The sequence below is a fragment of the Cygnus olor genome, chromosome 29, assembly GCF_009769625.2.
Source record: "Cygnus olor isolate bCygOlo1 chromosome 29, bCygOlo1.pri.v2, whole genome shotgun sequence".
Lineage (NCBI taxonomy): Eukaryota > Metazoa > Chordata > Aves > Anseriformes > Anatidae > Cygnus > Cygnus olor.
In genome coordinates, this window is record NC_049197.1 from 1603602 (window position 1) to 1626120 (window position 22519).

General features: G+C 61.0%; 2 protein-coding genes across 7 annotated transcripts in view; both read right to left on the reverse strand.

Annotated features, from left to right (window-relative positions):
* Positions 1 to 79: 79 nt before the first annotated feature.
* MYG1 (MYG1 exonuclease) lies at positions 80 to 3600 on the reverse strand. Of its 2 annotated transcripts, XM_040539408.1 has the most exons (7): positions 3400 to 3597; positions 2319 to 2431; positions 2083 to 2242; positions 1775 to 1924; positions 1564 to 1686; positions 665 to 846; positions 80 to 532 (listed from the first exon to the last, which is right to left on the reverse strand). In XM_040539408.1, the coding sequence occupies exons 1-7, from the start codon at positions 3571 to 3573 to the stop codon at positions 346 to 348; spliced, it is 1089 nt and encodes a 362-aa protein (XP_040395342.1). In that variant the 5' UTR covers positions 3574 to 3597; the 3' UTR covers positions 80 to 345. The 2 variants fall into 2 exon arrangements, with proteins under 2 accessions (XP_040395342.1, XP_040395343.1); XM_040539409.1 differs by lacking the exon at positions 1775 to 1924 and having other exon boundaries at positions 3400 to 3600.
* Positions 3601 to 4704: 1104 nt separating this feature from the next.
* The window catches only part of VDR (vitamin D receptor), a 36901-nt gene continuing 19086 nt past the window's right edge, over positions 4705 to 22519 (reverse strand). For all 5 annotated transcript variants that reach the window (XM_040539410.1, XM_040539411.1, XM_040539412.1 and 2 more), the window contains 8 exons: positions 21801 to 21951; positions 16230 to 16360; positions 8623 to 8807; positions 8295 to 8418; positions 7641 to 7812; positions 6988 to 7139; positions 6266 to 6382; positions 4705 to 6126 (listed from right to left, as the gene is read on the reverse strand). In XM_040539410.1, the coding sequence (XP_040395344.1) occupies positions 5867 to 6126; positions 6266 to 6382; positions 6988 to 7139; positions 7641 to 7812; positions 8295 to 8418; positions 8623 to 8807; positions 16230 to 16360; positions 21801 to 21951 (1292 nt within the window). In that variant the 3' untranslated portion in view covers positions 4705 to 5866. The remainder of the gene's footprint in view (positions 6127 to 6265; positions 6383 to 6987; positions 7140 to 7640; positions 7813 to 8294; positions 8419 to 8622; positions 8808 to 16229; positions 16361 to 21800; positions 21952 to 22519) is intronic.

The window sequence follows — 22519 nt, forward strand, 5'->3', positions numbered from 1 at the left end:
CAGCCCCACCGTGCCCCCCCCCCCCCCGCTCCCTGGGGCGCCCACCACCAACCCCCGGCTGCCAGGGCAGCAACGGTGATGGGACCGCACTGGTTTTTACTGGGGCTGGGGCTGGGAACCCGTGGGCAGCAGGTGCGTAACAGGAATGGGGGCAAGCTTCGGAGCGCTGGATCCTAAAATCCTCTCGGTCAGGTCCCTGCGCTCGCACCAATCCAACGCCGTAACTGGGACCAGTAAAACCCCAGCGCCGCTGCTTCAGCGTCCGGCTGCGACCCCGCTCTGCCCCCGCGGCAGTCCGGGGCGGGGGGGGGGGGGTTCTTTTCGGGGTGCCCCCTGCCGGGGAACTCATCCGCTTTGCTCTCCTGCCCCTCGCCGCAGCGCCAGCGTCCTGCGGGCCATCTCCAGCGCCCCGTCCCGCGTGCGGTTGCCGCCGATGAAGCCGCTGGCGTGCACGAAGACGCAGCCGGGGACGCCGGCGAGCTGCGACAGCGCCTCGTCGCGGATCCCCCGCCACGGCTCGGGGAGGGGAAGGCTGCACGGAGGTGGGGGGGGGGGGGGGGGGAAGGGGAAAAAAAAAAAAAAAAAAAAAAAAGGGCAATAACGGGGTGAATCCCGTCCCCTCCTGGCGGGGGCCGCACGGGGCACGCCGCGGCACGGGGCTCACCGGCTCTCGAAGGTGTGCGGCCCCGCCGGGACGCTCTGCACCCGCCACTGCCCGCCGCGGTCGGGGAACAGCACCAGCTGCAGGGGGTCGGGCAGGTCCAGCTCCTCCTCCAGGCCGAAGAGGTGCTCCTTCCAGGGGCAGCCGCCCTGCGGGAGCTCCAGCAGCACCCCGCTCGCGTCCACCTGCAGGGGGACCACGGTGTGACGGCGCCGCGGCACCGGGAGGGGGAGCGGGGGCGGGGGGGGGGGTCTCCTGCCCACGCGGCCCCCAGCACCGCTGCGTGCCTCGGTTTCCCTCCCTCCGCCTGGAGGGCAGAGCCGCCCCCCCCCCCCCGGCCCGGTCCCGGCACAGTTAAGGGGCGGGGGGGGGGGACATAGAGGGGAATTTTGGGGTGCGCAGGGAGCGGTGCTGGGGCGCGGGGAGGTGCGCGGTCACGGATACGAGGGTGTACGGGGTGGGTGCGAGCAGACGGTGGGGTGCTGGGGGTCACGTGCGTGGAAACGGGGCGCAGGAGGCGCAGGGCTATGGGGTGCAGGGGGGGCAAGGATATAGGGCGCAGGGATATAGGGTGCAAGAGGCGCAGGGATACGGGGCGCAGGGATACGGGGGGCAGGGATATGGGTGCAAGGATATTGGGTGCAGGGGGTGCAGGGATGTGGGGCGCAGGGCTATGGGGGGCAGGGATACAGGGGGCAGGGGCGCAGGGATACGGGGTGCAGGGGGCGCAGGGATACGGGGTGCAGGGGGCGCAGGGATATGGGGTGCAGGGGGCGCAGGGCCATGCCCCCCGGCTACGGGGCTGTGCGGGGAGGCTCACAGCGAGGGCACGCGGCCTCCCGCGGCCCCGGGGCTCAGCCCCACCATTCTGCCCCCCCCCCCCAAAGCAGCCCCGGGAGCACCTCAAAGCGCCGCCGGATGGCCTCCTCCACAAGCGCCCGCGCGGGCAGCCAGGCGCGGTGGTAGTAGTCCAGCCTGTCCAGGAACTCGCCCCCGACCAGCTCCAGCGCCCGCCTGAACCCCGCCTGGGGACGCAGAGGGGGTCGGCAGTGGCCCCGAGGAACACCCCCCCCCCCCCCGTGTCCCCACCCCCCGACGTCTCCCCGCCCCCACCTCGGTGTCCTGGTCGGGGTCGTTCCAGCGGGGGTTCAGGCGGCCCACGCGGGCGCTGAGGTGGGTGGTGAGGGCGTAGCGGGGCTCCCCGTCCGTCTGCGCCACGCCGTTGTCGACGGCGTCGATCTCCTCCACGAAATTCTCGTAGAGCTGGGGATGAGGTGGGGAGGGGGGGAGGGACGGGGGGGGTCAGCCCCGCCCGCAGCAAGCACCAGGCGCTGGGAGGAAGCGGCCCCCTCTTTTATGGGGTCACCCCTGAAGGGGAAGCTGCGGGGAAAGCTGGCGGGTGGGAGCCCCCCGCCCCGTACCTTATCGTAGAGCGCCGTCACCACGGGGCCGTCCTCCGGCTGCCCCAGGAGGTTGGCGAGGATTTGGGTGCCGAAGTGGCAGTAAACCAAGCCGGCGCTGCTCAGCTTCGTGGTCCAGGGCTTGCTGGGCTGGAGGCTGTGCATGGACTGGGCGAAGGACCTGCGAGGGCAGCGGGGTCAGCCCCAAGGGCCCCCCCCCGTAACCGGGGAGCCCAGCGTGGGGGTGGGGGGCTCACCTCTGGTGATGGTCGTAGCGGTGCCTCTCGGGGTCGTACTCGCCCCCAACGTCCACCACCACGTCGCACTCGGCCAGGAGCTCGGGGTCCCGGGTGCGCACCACCTCCGCGTCCTGCGGGGGCACGGGGTGAGGCTCGGGGGGGGACTATGGGGGGAGTGGGGACCCCAGGGTGGGCACCAGGTGAGATCGGAGACCCCGACTGCAGCCCCCGGGTGAAGCTGGGGACCCCAGGGCGGTCCCAAGGACATGGAGGGTGGCCCCCAGGGTGGCCCCCAGGTGGGACCAAGGACACCGAGTGGGGACGGGGGACCCCAGGGGGGCCGCCAGGTGAGATCAGAGACCCTGAACGTAGCCCCTGGTGAACCCAGAGACCCTAAGGGAAGACCGGGGACCCCTGGGTGGCCCCCAAGTGGGAGCATGAACACTGAGGTGGGATGGGGGACCCCAGGGTGGCCCCAAGGAAACCGAAGGGGGGACAAGGGACCCCAAGGATCGCCCCCAGGTAGAACCAAGGACAGCAAGGGGGGGCATGGGACCCCAGGGAGGCCCCCAGGTGGTTCCAAGGACACTGAGAGGACACCGGGGTGGTCCCAAAGACACCGAGGGGGGACAGGGGACCCAAGGGTGGCCCCCAGGTGGTCTCAAGGACACTGAGGGGAGGATGGGGGACCCCAGGGTGGCCTCCCAGTGGGACCAAGGGCACTGAGGGGACACTAGGAGCCCCAGGTGGTCCTGGGGTGGTCCCAAGGACACAAAGTGGGGGAGGGGACCCCAGGGTGGCCCCCAAGTGGTCCCAAGAACCCCGAGGGGACCCCGGGGACCCCAGGGAGGCCCCCAGGACACCAAGGGGGGGCTGGGGGACCCCAGGGCGGCCCCAAAGACCCCGAGGGTGGCCCCCAGGTGTCCCCACGGCCCCCGAGGGGTCCCCGGGGAGACCCCAGGGCGGCCCCGCGCTACGACCGCGGTCCCCACAGGGGGCCGGGGCCCAAACGGCGACACCGTCTGGGCCCGGGCGGGCGGGGGCGGCCCCGGCTCCCTCACGGAGCCTGGGGGGGGGGCCGGGCCGGGTCGGGCCGTACCCGGTATCGGGGCAGCAGGCGCAGCAGGCAGCACGCCAGCACCTCGTCGCAGTGGAAGGTGCCGTCGTGGGTGCCGATGCGCGGCGCGGGGCCGGGCCGAGGCCGCTTGAGCCCGGCCCCGCTCCCGGTACCGGCGGCGGCCATGACGGGAAGAGCCCGCGCGGCGCGGCGCATCACTGCGCGTGCGCGGCCCGCCCCCGGCCCCCCCCGACTGCGCACGCGCGACGCCGCCTCGCTGACTGCGCACGCGCCCTCTCCCGCCCACCTGAGCCCCGCCCAACCCCCCCCCGCCCCCTTTCTAACCGCGCATGCGCCGGCCTCGTCCGCGGTCACGCCCCCGCCCCCTAGCAACGCCCTGCTGCTCTGCGCATGCGCTGAGCCGCGCCCCAAGTCCCCCCGCCCTGCCGCCCCGCGCATGCGTCAAGTGGTTTGGGGGGGGGGGGGCTCCCGCCTCCTGCTACTGCGCGTGCGCAGAGCCGCGGGGGGGGGCGGAAGGGAGGCGGGGATATGGGGGGGACACGGGGGGGACATGGAGGGGCAAGGGGGGACATTGGGGGACATTGGGGGACACGGGGACATTGGGGGACATGGGGAGGACACGGGGGGCATGGGGGGACATGGGGGAGGACATGGGGGGACATTGGGGGGGACATGGGGGGGACATTGGGGGACACGGGGGGACACGGGGGGACACAGGGATCACAGACATGGGGAGAACGGACACGGGGGGACACCATGGGACACGGACACTGGGACATGAGGGGGGGACGTGAGCATGGGGGCACGGACACAGGGAGAATGGACACGGGGACATGGGGGGACCATGGGGGGCACGGGCACTGGGACATGGGGGGGACACGGGGAGCATGGGGCACAGGGACGTGGACACGGGGGGACGTGGGGGGGGATATGGGGAGCATGGGGCACAGGGACACGGACATGGGGACATGGGGGGACACGGACACTAGGACATGAGGGGGGGGCGTATGAGGGGCATGGACACAAAATGAACATGGGGACACAGGGGGGACATGGGGGGGACACGGGGAGCATGGGGCACAGGGACACAGAAGGACGGAGAATGGGGGACATGGAAGGAGAGCTATGGGGACACGGGGACGTGGAAGGACACGGGGACAGACGGACACACAGACAGCCACACCTGCACACGGGTGGGCACACGGACAGCCCGGCCGGACACACGGACGCCTCCAGCAGCCCCACGCTGACACAAACCCAGACAGACGGACGGGAGCGGTGCTGCACGGACAGACGGACGGACAGACAGAGACAGACAGCCCCAAAAACCAGCCCGGGCGCCGTTCCCAAGCGATATTTATTTGCACAGAGCAGCACGTGGCGGCGGCGGCGGCTGCAGCAACCGACCCGGTGTCGTGTCCCTGTCCCCCCCCCCCATAAAGTGCACGGCCGCCCGTCCCCGCGCCGGTGGCACCGCTGTCCCTGGGGGCCAGCCCCCGGTGTCCCGCGGAGGGGCGGCCGTGGTTGGGTCTCGCTGCTGAGGGGCCCGCTGGGACCGAGGCTCCCCCCGCTCTCCTCCGCCTCTGCTCCGTGTTTCGGGCGCCTCCGGGGTCCCTGAGCTGCCCTCCCGCTGTCCCCACCCGAAGGGCCACCCCGGCAGGGGGGGGACAGCAGGGGACGGGGTGCCCCAGGCAGCCTCAGAAGTCCCAGTATGGGTGCACGGGAAACCTCAGCGTGCCCCCTCCGAGCCCCCACCTCCATCGTTAAGGCGATGCCTCGTTAGCCCGCGGGTGGTCGGAGAGCCCAGCCCTGCCACGAGCTGCAGCAGAGGGGGTGACACGGGACGGGGAGGGGGCTGCAGGAGGCCCCCCCAACAGCTCCGCTCCCCCCGGGCAGGCAGTAGTGTTAGGAACGCGCATCGCAGCTCGGCTGGATGCTCCCAGACGCGGTTTTTCTCCCCATTTTGCCTCTCGGAGGAGTGCTTTTAGCACGGCCGCAGCGTTTCCCCGCGGAGATTTGGGGTGTGCCGTCCCGTCGGCATCGCCCTTCGGGAAGCGGGGCGAGCGCGCGGGTCCCTCGGGTCCCGGAGGGGAGCAGGAGCCGGCGCCAGCAGCTCCCCGGCGCCACGGATGTGCAAAACCCCCAGCTTCTCCTCCCAAGCAGCCCGACTTCTCAGGTCAGAAAGAAGTGGTTCGAGGCGGCCTAGCCTCAAAAACATCCAGAAAGGGATAAGTCAGCTCTCGCGGGGGGCACGCGAGCGGAAAAGCCGCTGGTGGAGGTGGTGGTGGGGGGGGGAAAAAAACGCGCAGATTTTGGTCCGTGACCGCTCTGCAGCGAGCAAACCTCGGCCGCCGTGGATGAGCCAAAGCAGGAGCTGCAGTAGTGTGAAACCAAACCCTCCGTGTCCGACCTCGTGCCCGGGCTCCCCAGGGAAGCCAGGCTGACTTATCCCTTTACTCGTGGGCGCCCCGGCCCGCGGCGGCGGGAGTCAAGAGATCTCGTTGCCGAAGACCTCGAGCACCAGCGGCGTGAGCTGCATGCTGTGCTCGGGCTGGAAGGAGAGGCAGCGGTACTGCTTGGAGTGCTCCTCGTTGAGGCTGCGCAGGTCGGCCAGCTTCTGGATCATCTTGGCGTAGAGCAGGCGGCTGCCGGGCGGCGGGTGCCGGCAGCGGATGTAGGTCTGCAGGATGTCCGAGAGGCGATCCTGGATGGCCTCCACCAGCGAGGTGTCCTGCACGCCGGGGCGATCTAGGGAAACGCCGACGACGAAGGGTGAGGAGGGGATGGGGGGCGTTTTTTGTTTTTTTTTTTTGAGGGGGGGTGGGGGGCATTGACGCAGCCCAGACCTGGCAGGTTTGGGGAGCTGGGAGCTGGAGCGCCGTCCTACCTGGGGACAGGATGCAGATGGCCATGAGCAGCACGTGCTCTTCTTCGTGAAGGTTCAGCTTCTTCAAGCCGACCTGGAATTTCACGAGCGGCTCGAGCAGGTCCATGCTGTGGCCGGCTGGGGAGAGAGGAGCCGTTAGCACGGAGCCCCAGGACCAGAGCCCGGTTCTGGCAGCTGGGGGACGAGCGGGGAGCTCTGCAGCTCCTCCTTCAGCGCAGCAAAGGGAGCAGGACGGTGGAAGAGGACTTCTGACACAGCTTCAAACATTGTTTGTTTGTTTGTTTTTTTCTTTTTTTTTTTCTGATCGCACTTTTCTCCTCAGCAGGAGATCAGGGAGCAGGTTATTTTGAAAGCCATAAAGACAATCAGCCCACAGGCGTATCACCTCCTTATCACCTCCGGATGCCCCACGTCCTGCGGGAACGTCACAAACCCCACCAGGCGCCCCGAGCACGCCGCGAGCAGCTCTCGCTCCTGCCCTCAGCTCCCAGCTCCCTGTGCCTGCTCCCAGCGCTCTGCCTGGTTTCCTTGGGATCTTGCTTTGGGATCTCTGCCCTTGCACCAAGGATCCCGGCATCCCCGGGTTACTCTAAGGCTCTTCCAAGCGCAGGCAGAGATTTAAAGTCCATAAGCAGCATCTGCACCCCCTGTCCCCCCCGCTGGCCCCCAGGTGATGTCTCCTGGCCTGCAGCAAGCAGGAGGAGGCCCGGCAGCGTCCTCACCCTGGGTGACGTCGCTGACTTTGTACTTGAAGTCAGCGCTGCCGCAGGTCCACGACATGTCCTCGAGGGTGAAGGACTGGTTTGAGCGCAGCATGATCACCTCGATGGCGCTGGATTTCAGCAGGGCGATCTGGTCCTCTGCGGTCAGATCCCTGCACGGCAGCAAGAGGGCGAGGTGAGAGCTGGCCGCGACCAGCGGCACGCACCCGGGTCCTGGTGGTAACCCCATCTCCTTGCCGGGGGCACCCCAGCTTCTCCCTCACCCCAAATTTCTGGGTAATTAAGCAGCGGGTGTTTCTGCAGCTACATTTAATGAGGGGCAGCACCCAGCGCCCCGGGCACCAGCCTGACTCTCACTGGGCTGGAGTTAAAGGGGATCTGAGGTCCCCCCCAAACCAGGAGGGGTACCGCTCGCAGAGCCTTGAGCATCTTTCTCGGGAGCTCAAGCATTTTGCTCACACGGCTCGGGTGAATCTGGCTAAAGATAGAAAAGGATTAACCCCAGGAAGGAGGAGAGAAAGAAAACACGAAGGTACGAACAGAGCTGGGAAGGGGACAGAGCCCTGGAGATGAGACAGAGAAAAATGAGTGGGACGGAATTCCTGAGGGCAGAAAACCACCACAGACGCCGCGTCTGGGAACAAAAACCTCACCTGAATCCCGGGATCATTTTGGCAAAGCCGATCACCTTCTGGATGCTGTAGCTGACCAGGTCGGCCAAGTGCGGGAGCATGGAGAGGTGGGAGAACTCGATGTTCATGGAGGAGCTCTCGTCGTTCTCCTCGGACAGGACCAGGTTTGAAAACATCGGGGGCTCCACGGACTCTGGAGAGGGTCAGAGGACGGAGATGTCACGGGCACAGGGAGCGGCGCCAGCCCGAAGCAGGAGCGGTGTCCGTCCTGCCAGGGGCTCTTTGTGCTGGGTTGAGAGAGCAGGGCGTGAGGAGTGGGGCCGGGAGAGCAATCTGGTCGCACGCCAGCTGCGGGACTCCTGCAGGGGACCTTCAACGCCTTTCCCGTGCTGTGAGCAAGTCAAAGCAGCGACGCAGCCCAGCGCTCGCCCTCGCGCTCCCCTTACCCCGGAGGGATGAGGCGCACAGAGGGCCACGATCCAGCCAAGCACTTAGTGCTTTCAGCTCACAAAAAGCCCTCTGAACACCCCCGGGAGGCTCTTTGAGATAAATGTGTTTCCCAGGAGAAGTAAGACAAGCGTTTTACCCTTGGCCAGACTTCGAAATACCCGTTCCCCTTCCACCCCCAGTAGCACACGGGAACCCCGAGCCCCCACGGGGAGGTGAGAGCGGTACCGGGGAACGTGCTGAAGGCATCGGAGCCGAAGGCGTCGGTGGAGTCCTCCGAGGAGAAGTCCTGGGTGAGCATGGAGGAGGACCGCGCCGCCACCCTGCTGCTGGACCTGGTTCTCACCGGGGGCTGGAAGAGAGAGCGCGGGACGTGAGGAACGGGGCTCGCCTGCAGCATCGAGATTTTTGCACCGGGACTTTTTTGATGACCAAGGAGAGATCACGGGATGAAACCGGTCAGGTGCAGTTGGTGGGAACCGCTTGGGGCTGCTGGAACCGCTTGGGGTTGCTGGTGCTGTGCACGGGAATTGGGGCTGGCGCTCCCCTCACCTACCCGAAACTTGGTGAAGTCGGAGTACGTGGGGTCGTAGGTCTTGTGGTGGGCCTCCAGGAGGATGTCGATGACTTTCTGCTGCTCCTCCGAGAGCTTGGGCTTCAGGCTCTCCTTCAGCGCCTCCTCCTCCTTGCGCTTCAGTATCATCTCGCGCTTCCTCTGGACCTCCTCGTCCGTCAGGATGACTGCAGGGATGGGACGAAAGAGGAGCGTTACAAACAGGTGCTGGGAAAACGAGATTGAAGCAGCCCAGGACCACTGCGGCCAGCAGCATCCCTGCCACGTCGCTAATCCGCCTCTGAACCCCCGTCACCCCATCCTGCTCCTGCCCTCGCCTGCCAGGTCACGGCTCCCAGCTACGAGGCCGGCGCCGTTTCCAGCCCGCTCGGGTGCTTCTAGGTGAGGACCGGGTGCAGCGAGGTCGCGGCAGCGCTGCCACGTGCTTGCTCGAGTGCAACCCTCCTGTTTGCTCTGTGCTTTTGGGTGGAAGAAATCTTGGTTCTGCAAGACGCGGGCCAGTGGGTTCAGCCGGCTCCTGCGCCGCTTTCGGCTGCTGACAACAGAGGGAGCCCGATGCGGCGGCACCGTGCAGCATCCACCGGGCCACCACGCTGCAGCAGTCAGTCTGGGTGTCCGGCAGCACTTCGGCAACATCACGAGTATTTTTAAGCTAAAGGGATGTATAAATAAACCCACATATTGTTTATATTACGGGGGGCAGCCTTCGTCAGCAGCCGAGGGAACCGAAGCCACTACGCCAAGCTTCTCCCATTTAGCTAGGGATGGGAGCACCCCCCCAAGGCAATTTGGGCTCCAAAGTTGCCTTTGCAAGGAGCTTAAAGATCTGAATACCCCCAGAGGGTCAGAAAAACAACAGAGAGCCACAATCATCCCGTGGGGGTCGCAACCATCCGTCCTCACACCGAGTCCCACCGGGGACTTAATGCTCCCAACCCGCGGGTCCTAAAATAGCGATGCCCCTTGGTGGAGACGCTATTAGCCTTACACCCGGTCATTAGCAGAAAAAAAAACAAGCACCTTATCTGATGACGGGAGGCTTTCTGCCCTCCGCGGAGACGTGGCGTGGGGCGAGCTGGGGTGGAATTCGGAAGGAGGGGTTGGGGAAGGCGGCGGGGCTGGAGGCTGCAAGGAGCTGTTTGCAGTTCCCGGCCCCTTCCTTCTGCCGCGTTTAGCCGACAGCGTTTTTCCAATACATTTTCGAACTCGCCCAACCTCCGCGGGGATTTAAAGATCTGGGAGGCTCGGGCCAAAGGTCGCTCCCGTGACCGGAGCGCTACGGTCAGCGCTGCAGGGGACAGCCCGGCTGCTGGGAGGGAATCTGGGAGCTTGCCACCTCCCGTCCCAGCTGCGATTGGAAAAACGTCGGATCCATCCGGGTGCTGCGTGCAACGAGGGAAAATCCTTGACAGAGGAAGGGGAGGGCAGGGGAGAGCGGCTCGTGGGGCTGGGGGTGAGGACAGAGCCGAGATTGGGTCCCGCCTGGGTCTCCCATGCTCACCCCAGCACCCAAAACGGAGGAGGAGGAATTGGGAGGGGAGGAAGAGGAATTGGGAGGGGAGGATGAGGACGGGTCAGCAATACCTGGCTGCCTGGCCCGTCAGAGAAGGAGCTCACGCCGCCTCCCTCACGAGCAATTACAGGGTGACCGGGGCTTCGGTATGACCCTGTTGCAATCAGCCCTATTTAAACGCTTGATGCAGGAAACCTTTGCTTTTAAAGGGCTGGCAGAATGGATTTGTTTCCAGTGCCTGCTGGGAGAAACGCCGAGGCAGCAGCATTTCTCGCTCTGGTGGGAGCTTCTGAAAAGCAAGAGCATCTCCCAGAGCATCGCTTCCGCAGGGGAACGAACGCCGGCGAGGTTCGTGCTCCCTGGTCCTGTCCCCTAAGGCAGACAGATTTCCCCGTACAGGGTCTGCACAATGAAGCACTGATTCCCGTCCATCCCAGGGTTTTGGTTGCATCGAGGCTTGGCCGACCACGCTGGGGGCTCTGAACCCACTGCAAAACTGCCAGCGATGGTGACGGAGAGGGGCCGTAGCCCCAGCTGGCAGCAGGTCCCTGTTTGGGTGTTTAATGCTCTGATAGGACTTGCCGGAGCCCACAGGAGACTAAAACCCAAAGGAAGCCCTGCAGGCAAATTGAAAAATCAGATAAAGTGGGGTTGCGAGTCCCTTCCAGCCTGCCTTGCGAGCGAGGGCGGCGCGAGCCAGCGCACTGACACGGCGGTGCTGGTGCAAGCCGCGACAGAGCCTGGCATCAAGGGATTGGGAAACGTCCTGGCACGGCTGGGGAAATTGTTCCAGGTGACGCCAGGGAGCAGCAAACCCCGAGCACACCTTGCTTTGGGGAGGGAGAAGCGTTAGCAGCACACGGGTGAGGATGTCAGCGCGGGAGCGGCTTGCCTGCTCTATAAAGTTCCTGGGAAAAAGGATTAGCATCTCATTTGTGTGCTCAGGAGGATGGATGCGGCCCCGCATGCCCCTGCCTGCCTGCACCTTCCCCTAAAGATCGCCCCAGGTCCAATCCCTTCCCCAGCGCCGAGCCGGAGGCATCCAGCCCCAGGCTCCTGGCACGAGCAGAGCGCTTGTGGGCTGCCCTGACCCCAAGCCCACGCGGAGGCTGAGATAACATCTGCTCATCGCTGCTGGACAGACGCGGGACCTCTCTGCAGACACCACAAGGACAGCAGGGAAAGCCACAGCCGACACCAGGGGTTGTGCTGGGGTTACCGAGCGCAGGGGGATGCGGCGGCCGGGCGAGGACACAGCCAAAGCAGGGACTCGGCCCGTCGGGTGAGGGAAGGGGCAGCCGAACAGCAGCCAAAAATGAAGTTTGGCAAACATCAGGCACGAAGCGCGCTCGCTGGATGTCGTTCAAGCCTTTCATCTGAGCTTGCACGGCGGGTGCTTCTGCCTGTCCCAGCTGAGCACGGGGACACTCGTCCGGCCCCAGGGGTGCAAAAAGCCCCGGGGCTTTTCCCTCGCCCTGTGACAGCCTGCCTGGCATGGCTCTCAGAGCGGGGTGGCATTCAGGATCTCGGTGGGACAGCGAGAAGCAGAAATGCCCCTTGCAGCAGCAGTGGCTTGCAGCTAGACGAGGGCTGAGCAGCAGAAGCAGCAGCGCTTCTGTGTTTAACATCACGGGGATGAGGCACAAGCATCGAGGGCAGGAATCCTCCCTGAGCAGCCCCACGGCGTGCTGAGACCCTGCTCAGCTGCCAAGGGTGCCCAGGATCGCTCTGCACCGGTTCACCTTTGCAGCTGCAGGAGCAAAGCCGAATTCAGCCCCGTTGCCTCTCCCAAACCGGTGCCCCCCGATGTCCCCCAGATCCCAGCTCCCACCGCTGAGCCCTGAGCACATTCGTCAGCGGGAGACGGGGTGGTTTGAGCGGCTGCCAAACCCTTGGGGGTGTTATCAGCCAGCGGGGATGGGACAGGACGAGCGGTGACACAGCCAAAACTCAGTGCGATGGGAGCACAAACTGCAGTGGGAGGGTAACGGGATGCCACGGGCTGGTCGGGAAGCACACATCTCCTACGGCACGTGGGTTTGCCCGGGAACCGGAGGGGAGGAAAGCTTGAGACAGAAAACAAAGCAATGAGCAAGCAGCGGGGCTTTGAATCGCGGGTCTTGGAGCCAAGCAGAGCAGCCCCAGCGGCTGCAGTGCCCCCAGCTCCGGCTGCCCCCCGCCGAGCAGGTCGTGTCCCCCCGACGCAGCCGAGCCGTGGCTAACCAAAGCGATGCTGTCACAGATTTCAGAGAGGGCTCTCCAGCTGCTCGGCCCCCGCCGCCGTCCCAGCCTGCCCTAATTACAGGGGACGCCGGCTGCTTCCAGCGGGCACTTCGAGCCCCCGGGGAGCAGACGCTCCCCAGCCAGCCCCCGAAGCCCAGACGCTGCCAGGTGCCGTTTTCCCGGCCGGCCGCTGCTCCTCCTTCCCTCTCGTGCTCCCGCTTTGCCTCTCGGCCAGCCTCCAGCGTCAGCACGGGGCCCGGCGGCCGGCGTTGCACAAGGGCTGCCGGGGTGGGGAATAAGGGAATAAGAAAAATTCCACCTTTGGGGCACTGGGGACGCTGCTCGGTTTCGAGTCCCGCCATCTGTTCGGGAAAGCGGAGGAGGGCTGCAGGCACCATCTCCCTCCTGGCGCACCCACGGCCCTCGCCCATGGTCCCACGGAGTCGGGAAATTCCCCTTTCTCTTTCCAGCTTCTCCTCCTCTCTCCCTGGCTCCCGGAGGATGACTTTTTATTCTCCTCCCTTTAGGGGATTTTCAGCACTGAGATCATAAACCGGCCCTCGTGGTGAGAAAGCTGAGCATCACCTGCTTGTGACTACAAGCGCAAGCCTTCTCCTTGGAAAAGGGGAAAGTGGAGGGAGCAGCCCCGTGGGGTGCAGACCCCAGGCAAACCAGACCTTGCTGTGACATTGGGGACGGGGATCGCCGACGTCTGAGGACCTGGCTGCAGACAGACAAACAGCCCCAGGACACACTGAGTGCAGCTGGGACCCTCCCAAGGAGACTCCCCGATCCCAGCTGACGGGCACCGAGACAAGCACAAAAAATTCCCCGGCAATAACACAGCGGGGAGAAGACCAATGCAGCGCCACGAGGCTGCTGCAGCGATGTGTTATTTATCTCCCTGCTTTGCAGCAACACCTTTAGACTGTGCAGGCACGGGGCAGCCGAGGGGAAGCCTGTCCTCTGTCCCTGCATGCACACGCTGTAAACATCAGAGAGCTGATAAAAGCCAGGGGAAAACAGGGCAGAGACACCAAGAGAGGTGAATCGCCCGTGGGTTACGGGCGGCTGCGACACCCGGGTCCCTGGAGGGATGGATGTCCCTTCCCGAGTGCCAGGCAGCTGGCAAAAGGCAATTTTGGAGGACAAAAGGGATAACTTAAGCATTTTATCGCCAGCCAGGCAATAGGACCCTTCGTGCTGCTTTATCCTAGGGGAAATCAGGGGCTAGCAGGCAGGGCAGGCAGCGGTAACCCTGGGGTGGAAACCTGTCCTCATCTGTGCCATCCAAAGAGAAGCAGCCCCTGAGCACATCTCCCACCACCGTGGCTTCTCGCCTGGGCTGCGAGGTGGGTTTTGCCTCCGCTGATCGCCTGCCGCTGTAAGCTTGCCCTGTGCTTTACCCCACGCAGATAAGACGGGTGGAAAACCACAAATATTTGCTAACGCTGGCTGCAGAGAGCTCGGGGTTGAACCGCAGGCATTGTGGCGGGGCCGGGGATCAGCCCGACGGCTGCTGCTGCCCCCAGCCCGGCCCTGACCCTCGCTGCTCCCATGCGCTCGCTGGGCTCAGCGTGTTCCTGCTGCCCTCCAGCCTCCACCTCATCCCCTCCCCGGGGAGTTTTTTGCTCCCCGTGAATTTCGACACGCCAGATTCCCTTCGCCTCGTCGCGCTTCTCTGAGCGCCGGCTCCTCCAGCCCGTCACCGCAGCATCAAGCCCGCTGGCGACATCCCTGCAAACGTGGCTGAGGACAACGTCAAAACACAGCCTGGCTTTTAGGTCCAAGCACCCCAGAACTCGGGAAGAAGATGGGGCTGCCTGCGCCAGAACTCAAATTAACGCAAGCTCAAGGCATGTAGACATCTGCCCTCTTCCTCCTCCTCTTTACCCCCATCTCGCTCTTATTTCTGCTTCGGACCCATCGGCAGCGGAGCAAATCCAGCCCGTCCTTGCCCGTGGCTCTCCTCATCGCCACCAATGACAGCCGGGGGAAGACATGAGCTCCCGTCCAGAGGTTAAAGATCCCCGATGCGACCTGAAAATAACAGCAGCACACCTTGTTCCCACTCGTTTAACCAGCAGCAAAGTCCGCAGGAAGGTTATTTTTAGGCTCCTTGGTTAGGTTTCATTAATTCAGTAACAATTTGCTAAGGGGGTCGCTTACAAGTTAACTCCTGCCGAGAGCAGGCAGGTCCCGGGCCCCGGCCGGGGCGCGCTGCAGCCGCTGAATTTTCCAGCCCTTCCCAGGTAATTAACTGGTACAAGTCAACACGTTTCCCTCAGCAACAGCTACACCAAATGAGCCGCAGCAACCGGAGCCGTAAGCTTCCAGCAGGCAGCTTTGTGCACTGGGGCATGGCAGCGCTCTCCTTTTCAATAGCGCGGTGCATTCTCTCCGTGCGTCGTGATTACGAGATAACGTCGGTACAAGAAGCACCATCAGAGGAGCCGGGTCTCTGACCACCCTGGGGACACCCCAGGAGGCCTCCGAGCTGGTTTTTGGTGCAGAAGGTGCCAAACGGCGCTGTTCCAACCAAGAAAAGCTGCAACAATAGATGCCAAAGCAGCAAAACGCCAAGACCACGCTTTGCGCAGAGCATTTTTCAGGCTGCTTGGTCAGCTACGGAGATGGGCTGGCTCTTCGCTCCCATCCAACCGTTAAACCGAGGGTTGTGGCTGTTTCTGCGGGGCAAAATGCAGGACGTGGTCTGAGCTACCGTGGGCTCACCCATCCCTGTACTCACACACGAGAAAGGTTCCTGTGGCATGCTACCTGCTCTTTGCCTCTCCACCTCTCCCAGGGCATTGCTGCCAGTTTTAAAGGAGACCCAGGGACCTTCTATTCCTGGGGATCTGCTCGATCTTTGCGACACCGGGAAATTTAGGCATTTTCTCCTGCAAACACCTGCAAGTTCTGCTTTGCCGGAGGAGCCAGACCTGCATTTTGGCGGCGCGCCGTGACGTCAGGCGCTGTTTGCTCTCTGCTTGTCGCGTAAGGACACCAGCAGCACTCCAATTTTCCAAGCTGGTTCCAAATCTTCAGGTCCATCAATCACCGGACACGATGTCCTGTTTGCATAGTCTCCTAGCAGAGGGCTGTTATTTTGGTTTGAACACTATGTGAACGCCTGCCTTCTCCTGAAGACTTAAGACGTGGAAAGCACGTAGGAGGAAGTGTGTCTAACAGCTTTTATTTTTAAAAGCTGCTTATCTAAAAATATCGTTGAAGAAAATAAATATTTGGACAACATTAGTCTGTTTGGATTGGGTTAAAAACTACCTTGCCTCCCTCTGCTATTTGCTTAAGTCTCCGCCGTGCACGTGGCCAGGTGGCCGGGCTCACGTTGCAAGAACAAAGGCCCAAAAAAAAAGGCCCGAGAGGTTTCGCAGAGCAAAAAGTCTGTCAATTCCACGTTGAATCGCCACCAAATGGCAAACCAGTGACATGGGGAAGCCCGTTTGGTTCTCCCTGCCTGCCGGGACAGGGCGAGGAGCTCGTGCTGCGCCAGGCCGATGGCTTTGCACAGGCAAGGCCGCGAGTTAATCAGCAACAGCCCCGGATGCGCTCCCCGTGGGGCTGCCCTCCAGCAGCCCGCAGAGACAGCCTGGCTCTGGCACAGGCAGCTCTCCACGCGGCTGACAGCCACGGGAACGGCCTCAATCATTAAATGAGCTCCTCTCAATCATTACCCACCACGTCCCCTGCCCTTTGCATCCTCTCCTTACAGAGCTTTTACAGCTTTACGCTCGCGCGCTTTCCTTCTGTGCCGTGCGTTGATTGAGAAGGAAAAAGACATCGGAGAGCAAGGCAGGGCCCTTCCCCACGGGACGCCCGGCTGCATACTCACACTCCTTCATCATGCCGATGTCCACGCAGCGCTTCAGCCGGCAGGCCTGGCAGTGCCGCCGGTTGTCCTTGGTGATTTTGCAGTCGCCGTTGAACGGACACGTGAACATCGCCTTCCTCTTCATGCTTCGCCTGGAAAGGAGCAGAGAAAACACCCAACTCAGTTTTCAATGCACAAAAGGCCACTCCGGACACCGGGGGGGGGATGCATCACAAACCCAGCTCCCCAAATAGCTGGAGAAAAACCCCCAAGGGCACGTCAGAAACGGCGCTGACCTGACGCCGTGCAGCTCAGCTGGTCTCTGGCAAGGACCAAGCTTGGAAGGCTGCACCTGGTCACATACATCTACGGGCTTGATCTCTGAGGTCCAGTCACTACTGCACGGCACGGGAAGGGTGCCTTCTTAAAAGGACACAGCCTGGGGGATCGACCACCGCTTAACAGCTTTCTGGTTTCAAACTTACTTTGAAGCTGGAAAGAAGGAGGTGGAAGGATTGTTGAGAACCCCCCACCCGAGCCACCAGCAACAAAAGAAAAGCAGAGGGCAGGCCAGCATGTACCAAAGCAGTGTCATTAAACATTTACCAGCCTTTAAAGCCCGGCTTTGCTAGAATAACTGGCTGGAGTGCATGTTTGCGTGTGCACGAGAAAAATCTCACTGCAGGATACAAGAGAAACAACGCTTAACATAATAACCTCTTCTCCACCAAAACCACATCGTGCCACGTTAATCCGCTGCTACAATCAGGCCTATAAATCTTCCAAGTACAAAGGGTCAAAGCCACAGCTCCCAGCGAAAAAACTCGCCTTCCTGCGCAGCCGTCCAGCGCAACATCCACTAATGACACATTGCAGGCATAGCTGAGCTCGTCCTTTCAGGGCGGTTTCGGAGATGCCACATCTTGGCTTTGGAGAAAGTTACTCAACGATCTCCCATCAGTGAGCAAAGTTTATCTTTATCTGCAAGCATTTCCACGCACGCCGCTCACTTTAAGTGAAGATGGAGGGAAACCAAGCCCGGGACACCTCCGGGCTGGAAAGTCAAAGCGAGGATGCTCAGAAGGGCAAACGCAGCAGAAAAGCCCTTGGGAGAGCGCAGTGTGCTGAGATGCAGCTTGGGTACAACAGCAAGAAACCAAACTCGGCCGCCCCTGAGCTGGCGCTGCATTTCAGAGCCTGGAGGAAAGCTCCTCTGCGAAGAGGAGCCATGATAAAATTCCATTGTGGTATCAAAAGGGTGGCGCATGACCCCGAGCTCCTTGTGCAGATGACCCCGGGAGAAGGCAAAGAGGCAAGGGCAGACGGAGCTCCAGCCCAGGAACAGCGCCAAGGCTGCACATATAGGGTATAAATATACGTTCCTGGGCTGCATGCAGTGTGCAATTAGAGGCTGCTTTAAAAAGAGAGATGTAAACAACGAGGCTTTGCTCTCCCTTCACCTAATGGATGAATAAATGCATTTAGGAAAACGAACACAGGCAAGGCTGAAGGCAGAGCCTCCACAACCTGCCTCACGCAGCCGTGCTCAGCTTGAAATTCGCGTTTCGCCCAGCAGCCGGCTCTCAGTTTTAATCATGTTTCTCTGGGTTTTCCCCTTTCACCAAGGCCAGCGGTGCCTTTGCTTTCCCAGGAACAGGGACAAATGCTTCCCAAGCCAGGGGCAAAGCAGGATTTGGAACAGAGCATGCTGGAATCTCCCAGTTCCAATGAACAACTCGGATATTTTGAGTATCTGGAGCAGCATCTTCTCCCCTACAGCCCAGGGCAAGGCTGCGGAGGGCACAAACAAGAGAAAGACAAGGCCCTGGGGCAGGGAAAGATGTCCTGTGTGCAAACCAACATTATGGTTTTGGTATGAAAATTGCAGCTTATCCAAATCCAGGGCGGCTGGGCACAATAGAGGGTTTCTAAGCAGCCGCTTCTCTGCCCTAGGGGTCGGCGGCTCGTGGCTCCAAAGCACCCGGCCTTGCATCAGCAGCGCAGAGGAGCACGAGCACACAGTGTCCTGCTCCGGTGTATTTTTGTAAAGCCCCAGAACCACCGGCCGTTTCAAGGCTCATTTAGATCCATGTCCCAGGCAGGCTGCCGAATGTTAAAAATAATGAGATCCCTCCCTGCACAAACGCAGCCTGCGGGCGGGAGCAAACACAGCCAGCGGCGAGGGAGCTGGGCTCTGCCCAGCAAGGAGCTCCGAGGTCTGTAAGCAGAGGTGGTGGGGAAAGGGGACAGCGTTTCCACGGGTGTCCTCCAACATAACCACTCGCTGCCTGCAAACAAGAAGCATCAAGCACTGCAAAGCATGGGGGGGCACCCATCGCTTGCAGGACGCCCACCTCGCGGGGACACAGAGCCCTCCTGCTTCTGCTGCACTCAGCAGGACCAATCATCAAAGGGAGCCTCTGAATTTTTGTTTGCAAGATGAAATTTTGATGCACACAGCTCTCCCTACTCACAACCAAACCCCAGAGCCGCCTTCTGAGCACCGCGTCCTTCTCATCAGCCCCAGGAGCAGGCCGGGGACCACACCAGGGGGCTTTTTGGCACCAAGACGGCAGCAGAAGCGCCGTTCCCTGAGAAGCAGGGCATGGCCAAACTGCTTGGGATTGGATAATTCCCTATTCCTTCCTCATGCTCCTTCACAGCCCCCCCCAGGGAAGCCAACCACCAACAGCCAAGTCAAGGCCTGGAGCAGAGCGGTGGCTCTAGGGCACTACTCATATTTTCTCCCCCAGATCCTGACTGCTCCATCCTCCGCTCCTGGGAGATGATCAGACAACTGCCCCTTGCCCCCAAAATGTCTTTGGAGAGCCCCTGGCACATTCTTGCTAGGGAAATATATTAGGAGCAGCCCTTTGAAGCAAGCCAAGGAGCAAGACTGGTGCTTGGTTTCTTCCGCTTGCTTTCCACCCCTTCCACAGGCAGCCCGGGCATCACCTTGGGCAGGTGCATGCCTCCTGCTGGGTGCTCAGCCCCATTCTCCAGGGTCCAGGATCACTCCTGGCCTCTGCGTTACCTGGATCTTAGCATCCTTTCCTCCCCCCATACTTAAAAATCACAGACCAGGCTCCCAGGCTGCCTCCCCTCCAGCAACAGCCACGTAGGTGCAGGAAGCCAACACAAGGGGACCGAGTGTTTTAAGCTAAACACCTCATGGCCCCAGGGAAGCACACAAGAAAGGATGGATTTATTTTAAAATACAAAAAAAAAAAGCCAGGAGAACAGTGTCATGTAGAACAGCGCAAAGAACAATTGGGGAGGAGTATAGGAGTGGGAGATGCAGCGATGCAGACAGGATGGGTGGGGAGCTGTTAGGTTTTGAAACACCCAGAGCCTTTCCAATCAGCTCTGCTATTAACACCCAAGGCCAGGGCGCTGGGGGAGCCCGGGACTACTGAAGAAACCAGAGGAACCACAGATGCTTCAGCCAAGTCACAGCAGAACAAATCACTGGGGTTTGGCTGCATTATGAGAGCCCCTGAGCAAACAGCAGAGCTCAATAAAAGGCCACTGTTGCCGTTGGCATCATTAATAAACAGTGGACTTTGAAGCAAGCGGCCAAAGGTTGGCTCGTGCCTGTTTGTGCTGCGGGTTACGTGCACGTCTGAGCACCCAGAGGTGCCCGTAAATTCCTAATGCCTTTTATAGAGCCATTAAACCCAGGACCCTCCTGGGTGATTTCACGCTGGATTAATGCTGGGAAATCATACACGGGTACGGCCCCAAGGCAGATGAGAGCGACCCGGAGGTCCTTCACCCTCAGCTCGTGCTGCTGCAGCTCGATACTCCCAGCCGCTCGCCCTCTTTTAGCTCCTTCCAGTGCAAGGCTGACCCCCAGGGAACAGCCACCAGGAACTGGCACCTGTGCAGTCATTCTTCAAAAACCTGCTCAGGGAAAACAAGCTGATTTTTTTTTTTTTAATTGCATGTAAGCTCAAGGTGCTTGCGAAGGGATCCTTAGCTTTTCTGGGGGAGTTGTAGGGGTCCAGGCTCCCCTGCTGCAGCGTTCTCAGGCAGAAAGCACTTGGATCTTGTGGCAGCAGCAAGCATTAATGAACTCAAGGGTTGAAAAGGGCTGGTAAACAAGCTTGTTTCAGCAAGAGGGAACACACCAAGACCTAGCACGGGGACAGCGTGTCTGGGAAGGTTGATTAAAAAACATAGAAGGAGCCTCAAATTGAAAATAAAGGCCTTATATGGGGCATGAAGGGCTAGCTGAAGATGGGAGCTTCTCACCTCATTAAAACGTCTGTTCAGAAATACTGTCACAATCTTACATCGTACATGGTTACACCAGTGAAATAACAGAGAAAGGGGAAATGCAGCAGCACTGGAGCCTCGTCTCACCCAGTTAAGGGTTTGTCAAGCAGCACCAGTCATTTCAGGGGTCGAGAGCCACTTCGGCGGCCACCACAGGCACACGGGGGATGGGGAAGGTTGGGGACCCCAAATCAGAGCACAGAGGAGGGCACCTGAGAGAAGAGTTCCTCATTTAGCAGCAGCAGCGATTGAGGAAAATGTTGTTGCTCAAGTTGGCCAGGGTTCAGGCCGGTTGCAAGCCTGTGGTATGTGAAAATCCCCATCTAGCCCCGAAATTCCTGCACGAGGAGGAGTCATGATTTTGCTGTGAAAGCCCGGGCTCTGCTTGATGTAAGAGCCCTGCTCGGCGTGCAAAGCCTCGAGCTCTGCTCTTTGCAATCCCCCAGCCACCTGCTGCTGCCATCTCATTACAGTGCAAAATACTTGAGCAAGGCTTTTCCCAGCCAGTCCCACGCCAGTCATTATCTTACTTGGTCTCACCAGCACTTAGTCATTCTCTCACTTGGTGCAAGCGACCTGAACTCCCACATGAATGGCTCAGCACCGTCGGTGCAGACACACAAGCCGCTAACAAACATCCACAAACCTGCGGCCCCCACAGCTCTGAGATGTTTTTGCTTTGGGACAAGCCAGAGACCGCTCAAGACTCCCACCTGGCAGTGGAAAAAAGCCTCAGAAGAGCTGCACGTACAGCCTACAGCTGCTTTAGCTTCCAGGAGCGGGGAGGGAAAGGCTGCTCGAGCTGGGGAGCAGCTCGGTGCCACCTCCAGAAGCGGGCAGGTTTCCCCATGCATCTCCCACTACAGAAGTGTGCAGAGCTTCTGAGCAGACAGGCTGCTTTAAAGACAAGCTTGTGCCCAGCAAACCAGCTTAGTTTTCAAAAACCGCTCATTTCAGGTGTGTTTTTTTCCAACCCACAGTGGGCTAGGGGCTTTTATGCTCCTGTCTACGCAGCACGTGGAGGTCTGCAAGGCTCCCAGAGAGATGGTTATGGGGAAAATTATTCTGCAGCAGTGGATTGCCATGGCAAGCCACAAAAAGGGAAGTGCTCTGGGGCCTCTCCATTGTCGAGGTCTGCAGGCATATCAGCTAGTTGCAATGTGGGCACAGGGCTGGCAGAGCTGCCCGCAGCCCAGTGTTGTATGGCTGCAGGTAACGAGCCACAGCCAGGCAGCACCTCAAGGACCACATCATCTTCTCCTCAAAGCTCGAGGATGGCAGGGTAAGACTCCTCCTCCCCAGAGATTTGCTCACCTGAAGAAGCCCTTGCAGCCTTCGCAGGTCATGGCGTTGAAGTGAAAGCCCGTGGCTCTGTCCCCACAGACCCCACAGATTCGGGGCACGTTCCTGTCGAACTCGCCAGCTGGGTCGGGAAGCGACGTGCTGGCAGCCACAGTCTCCATGTCTGGGGGAGCAGAGGAAGGCAGGTATTTATTTGCAGCTGTCACAGCTTCACAAAAAGCTAATTAGGTGCAAGTAAAGGATGTCTCCTTACATTCAAGGTGATCCGATGAGAAAAGCTTCCAATCCCCCCTGCCCATGCTCCCAGCCTTAAACACAGTGCAGAACATGCTCACATTTATCTGTTCTTAAATGGGAAGGGTCCTACAGCCCACCCCAAACCCTGATTTTTTTTTTTCTCCCCACTCCTTTGTGTTTGTTTTCGAGAAAAAACCTTGAAAGGACCCAAATTCACCCAAACCAGAGCTGCAAAACCACAGGGAAAGAGGTCACACCGCCTGCCAGCTAGAGCAGAATTTCCCTTGTGCACAGACAGGAAGCGACACCAGCACACTCATGCCAGCTCCCGTAAGTGAGAAAAATCCCAAACGCAAGTCAACTGAACGTTGTTTAAAAAAAAATCCTCAGCAGGGACGTAAACGAGGGAGGAAGGAAACAGTGCTCCTAGTGCAGAGCATGTGCAACGTAACTGAAATAAATATTAAAAGGGAGCTTTTAATAAGCCTTCCCTG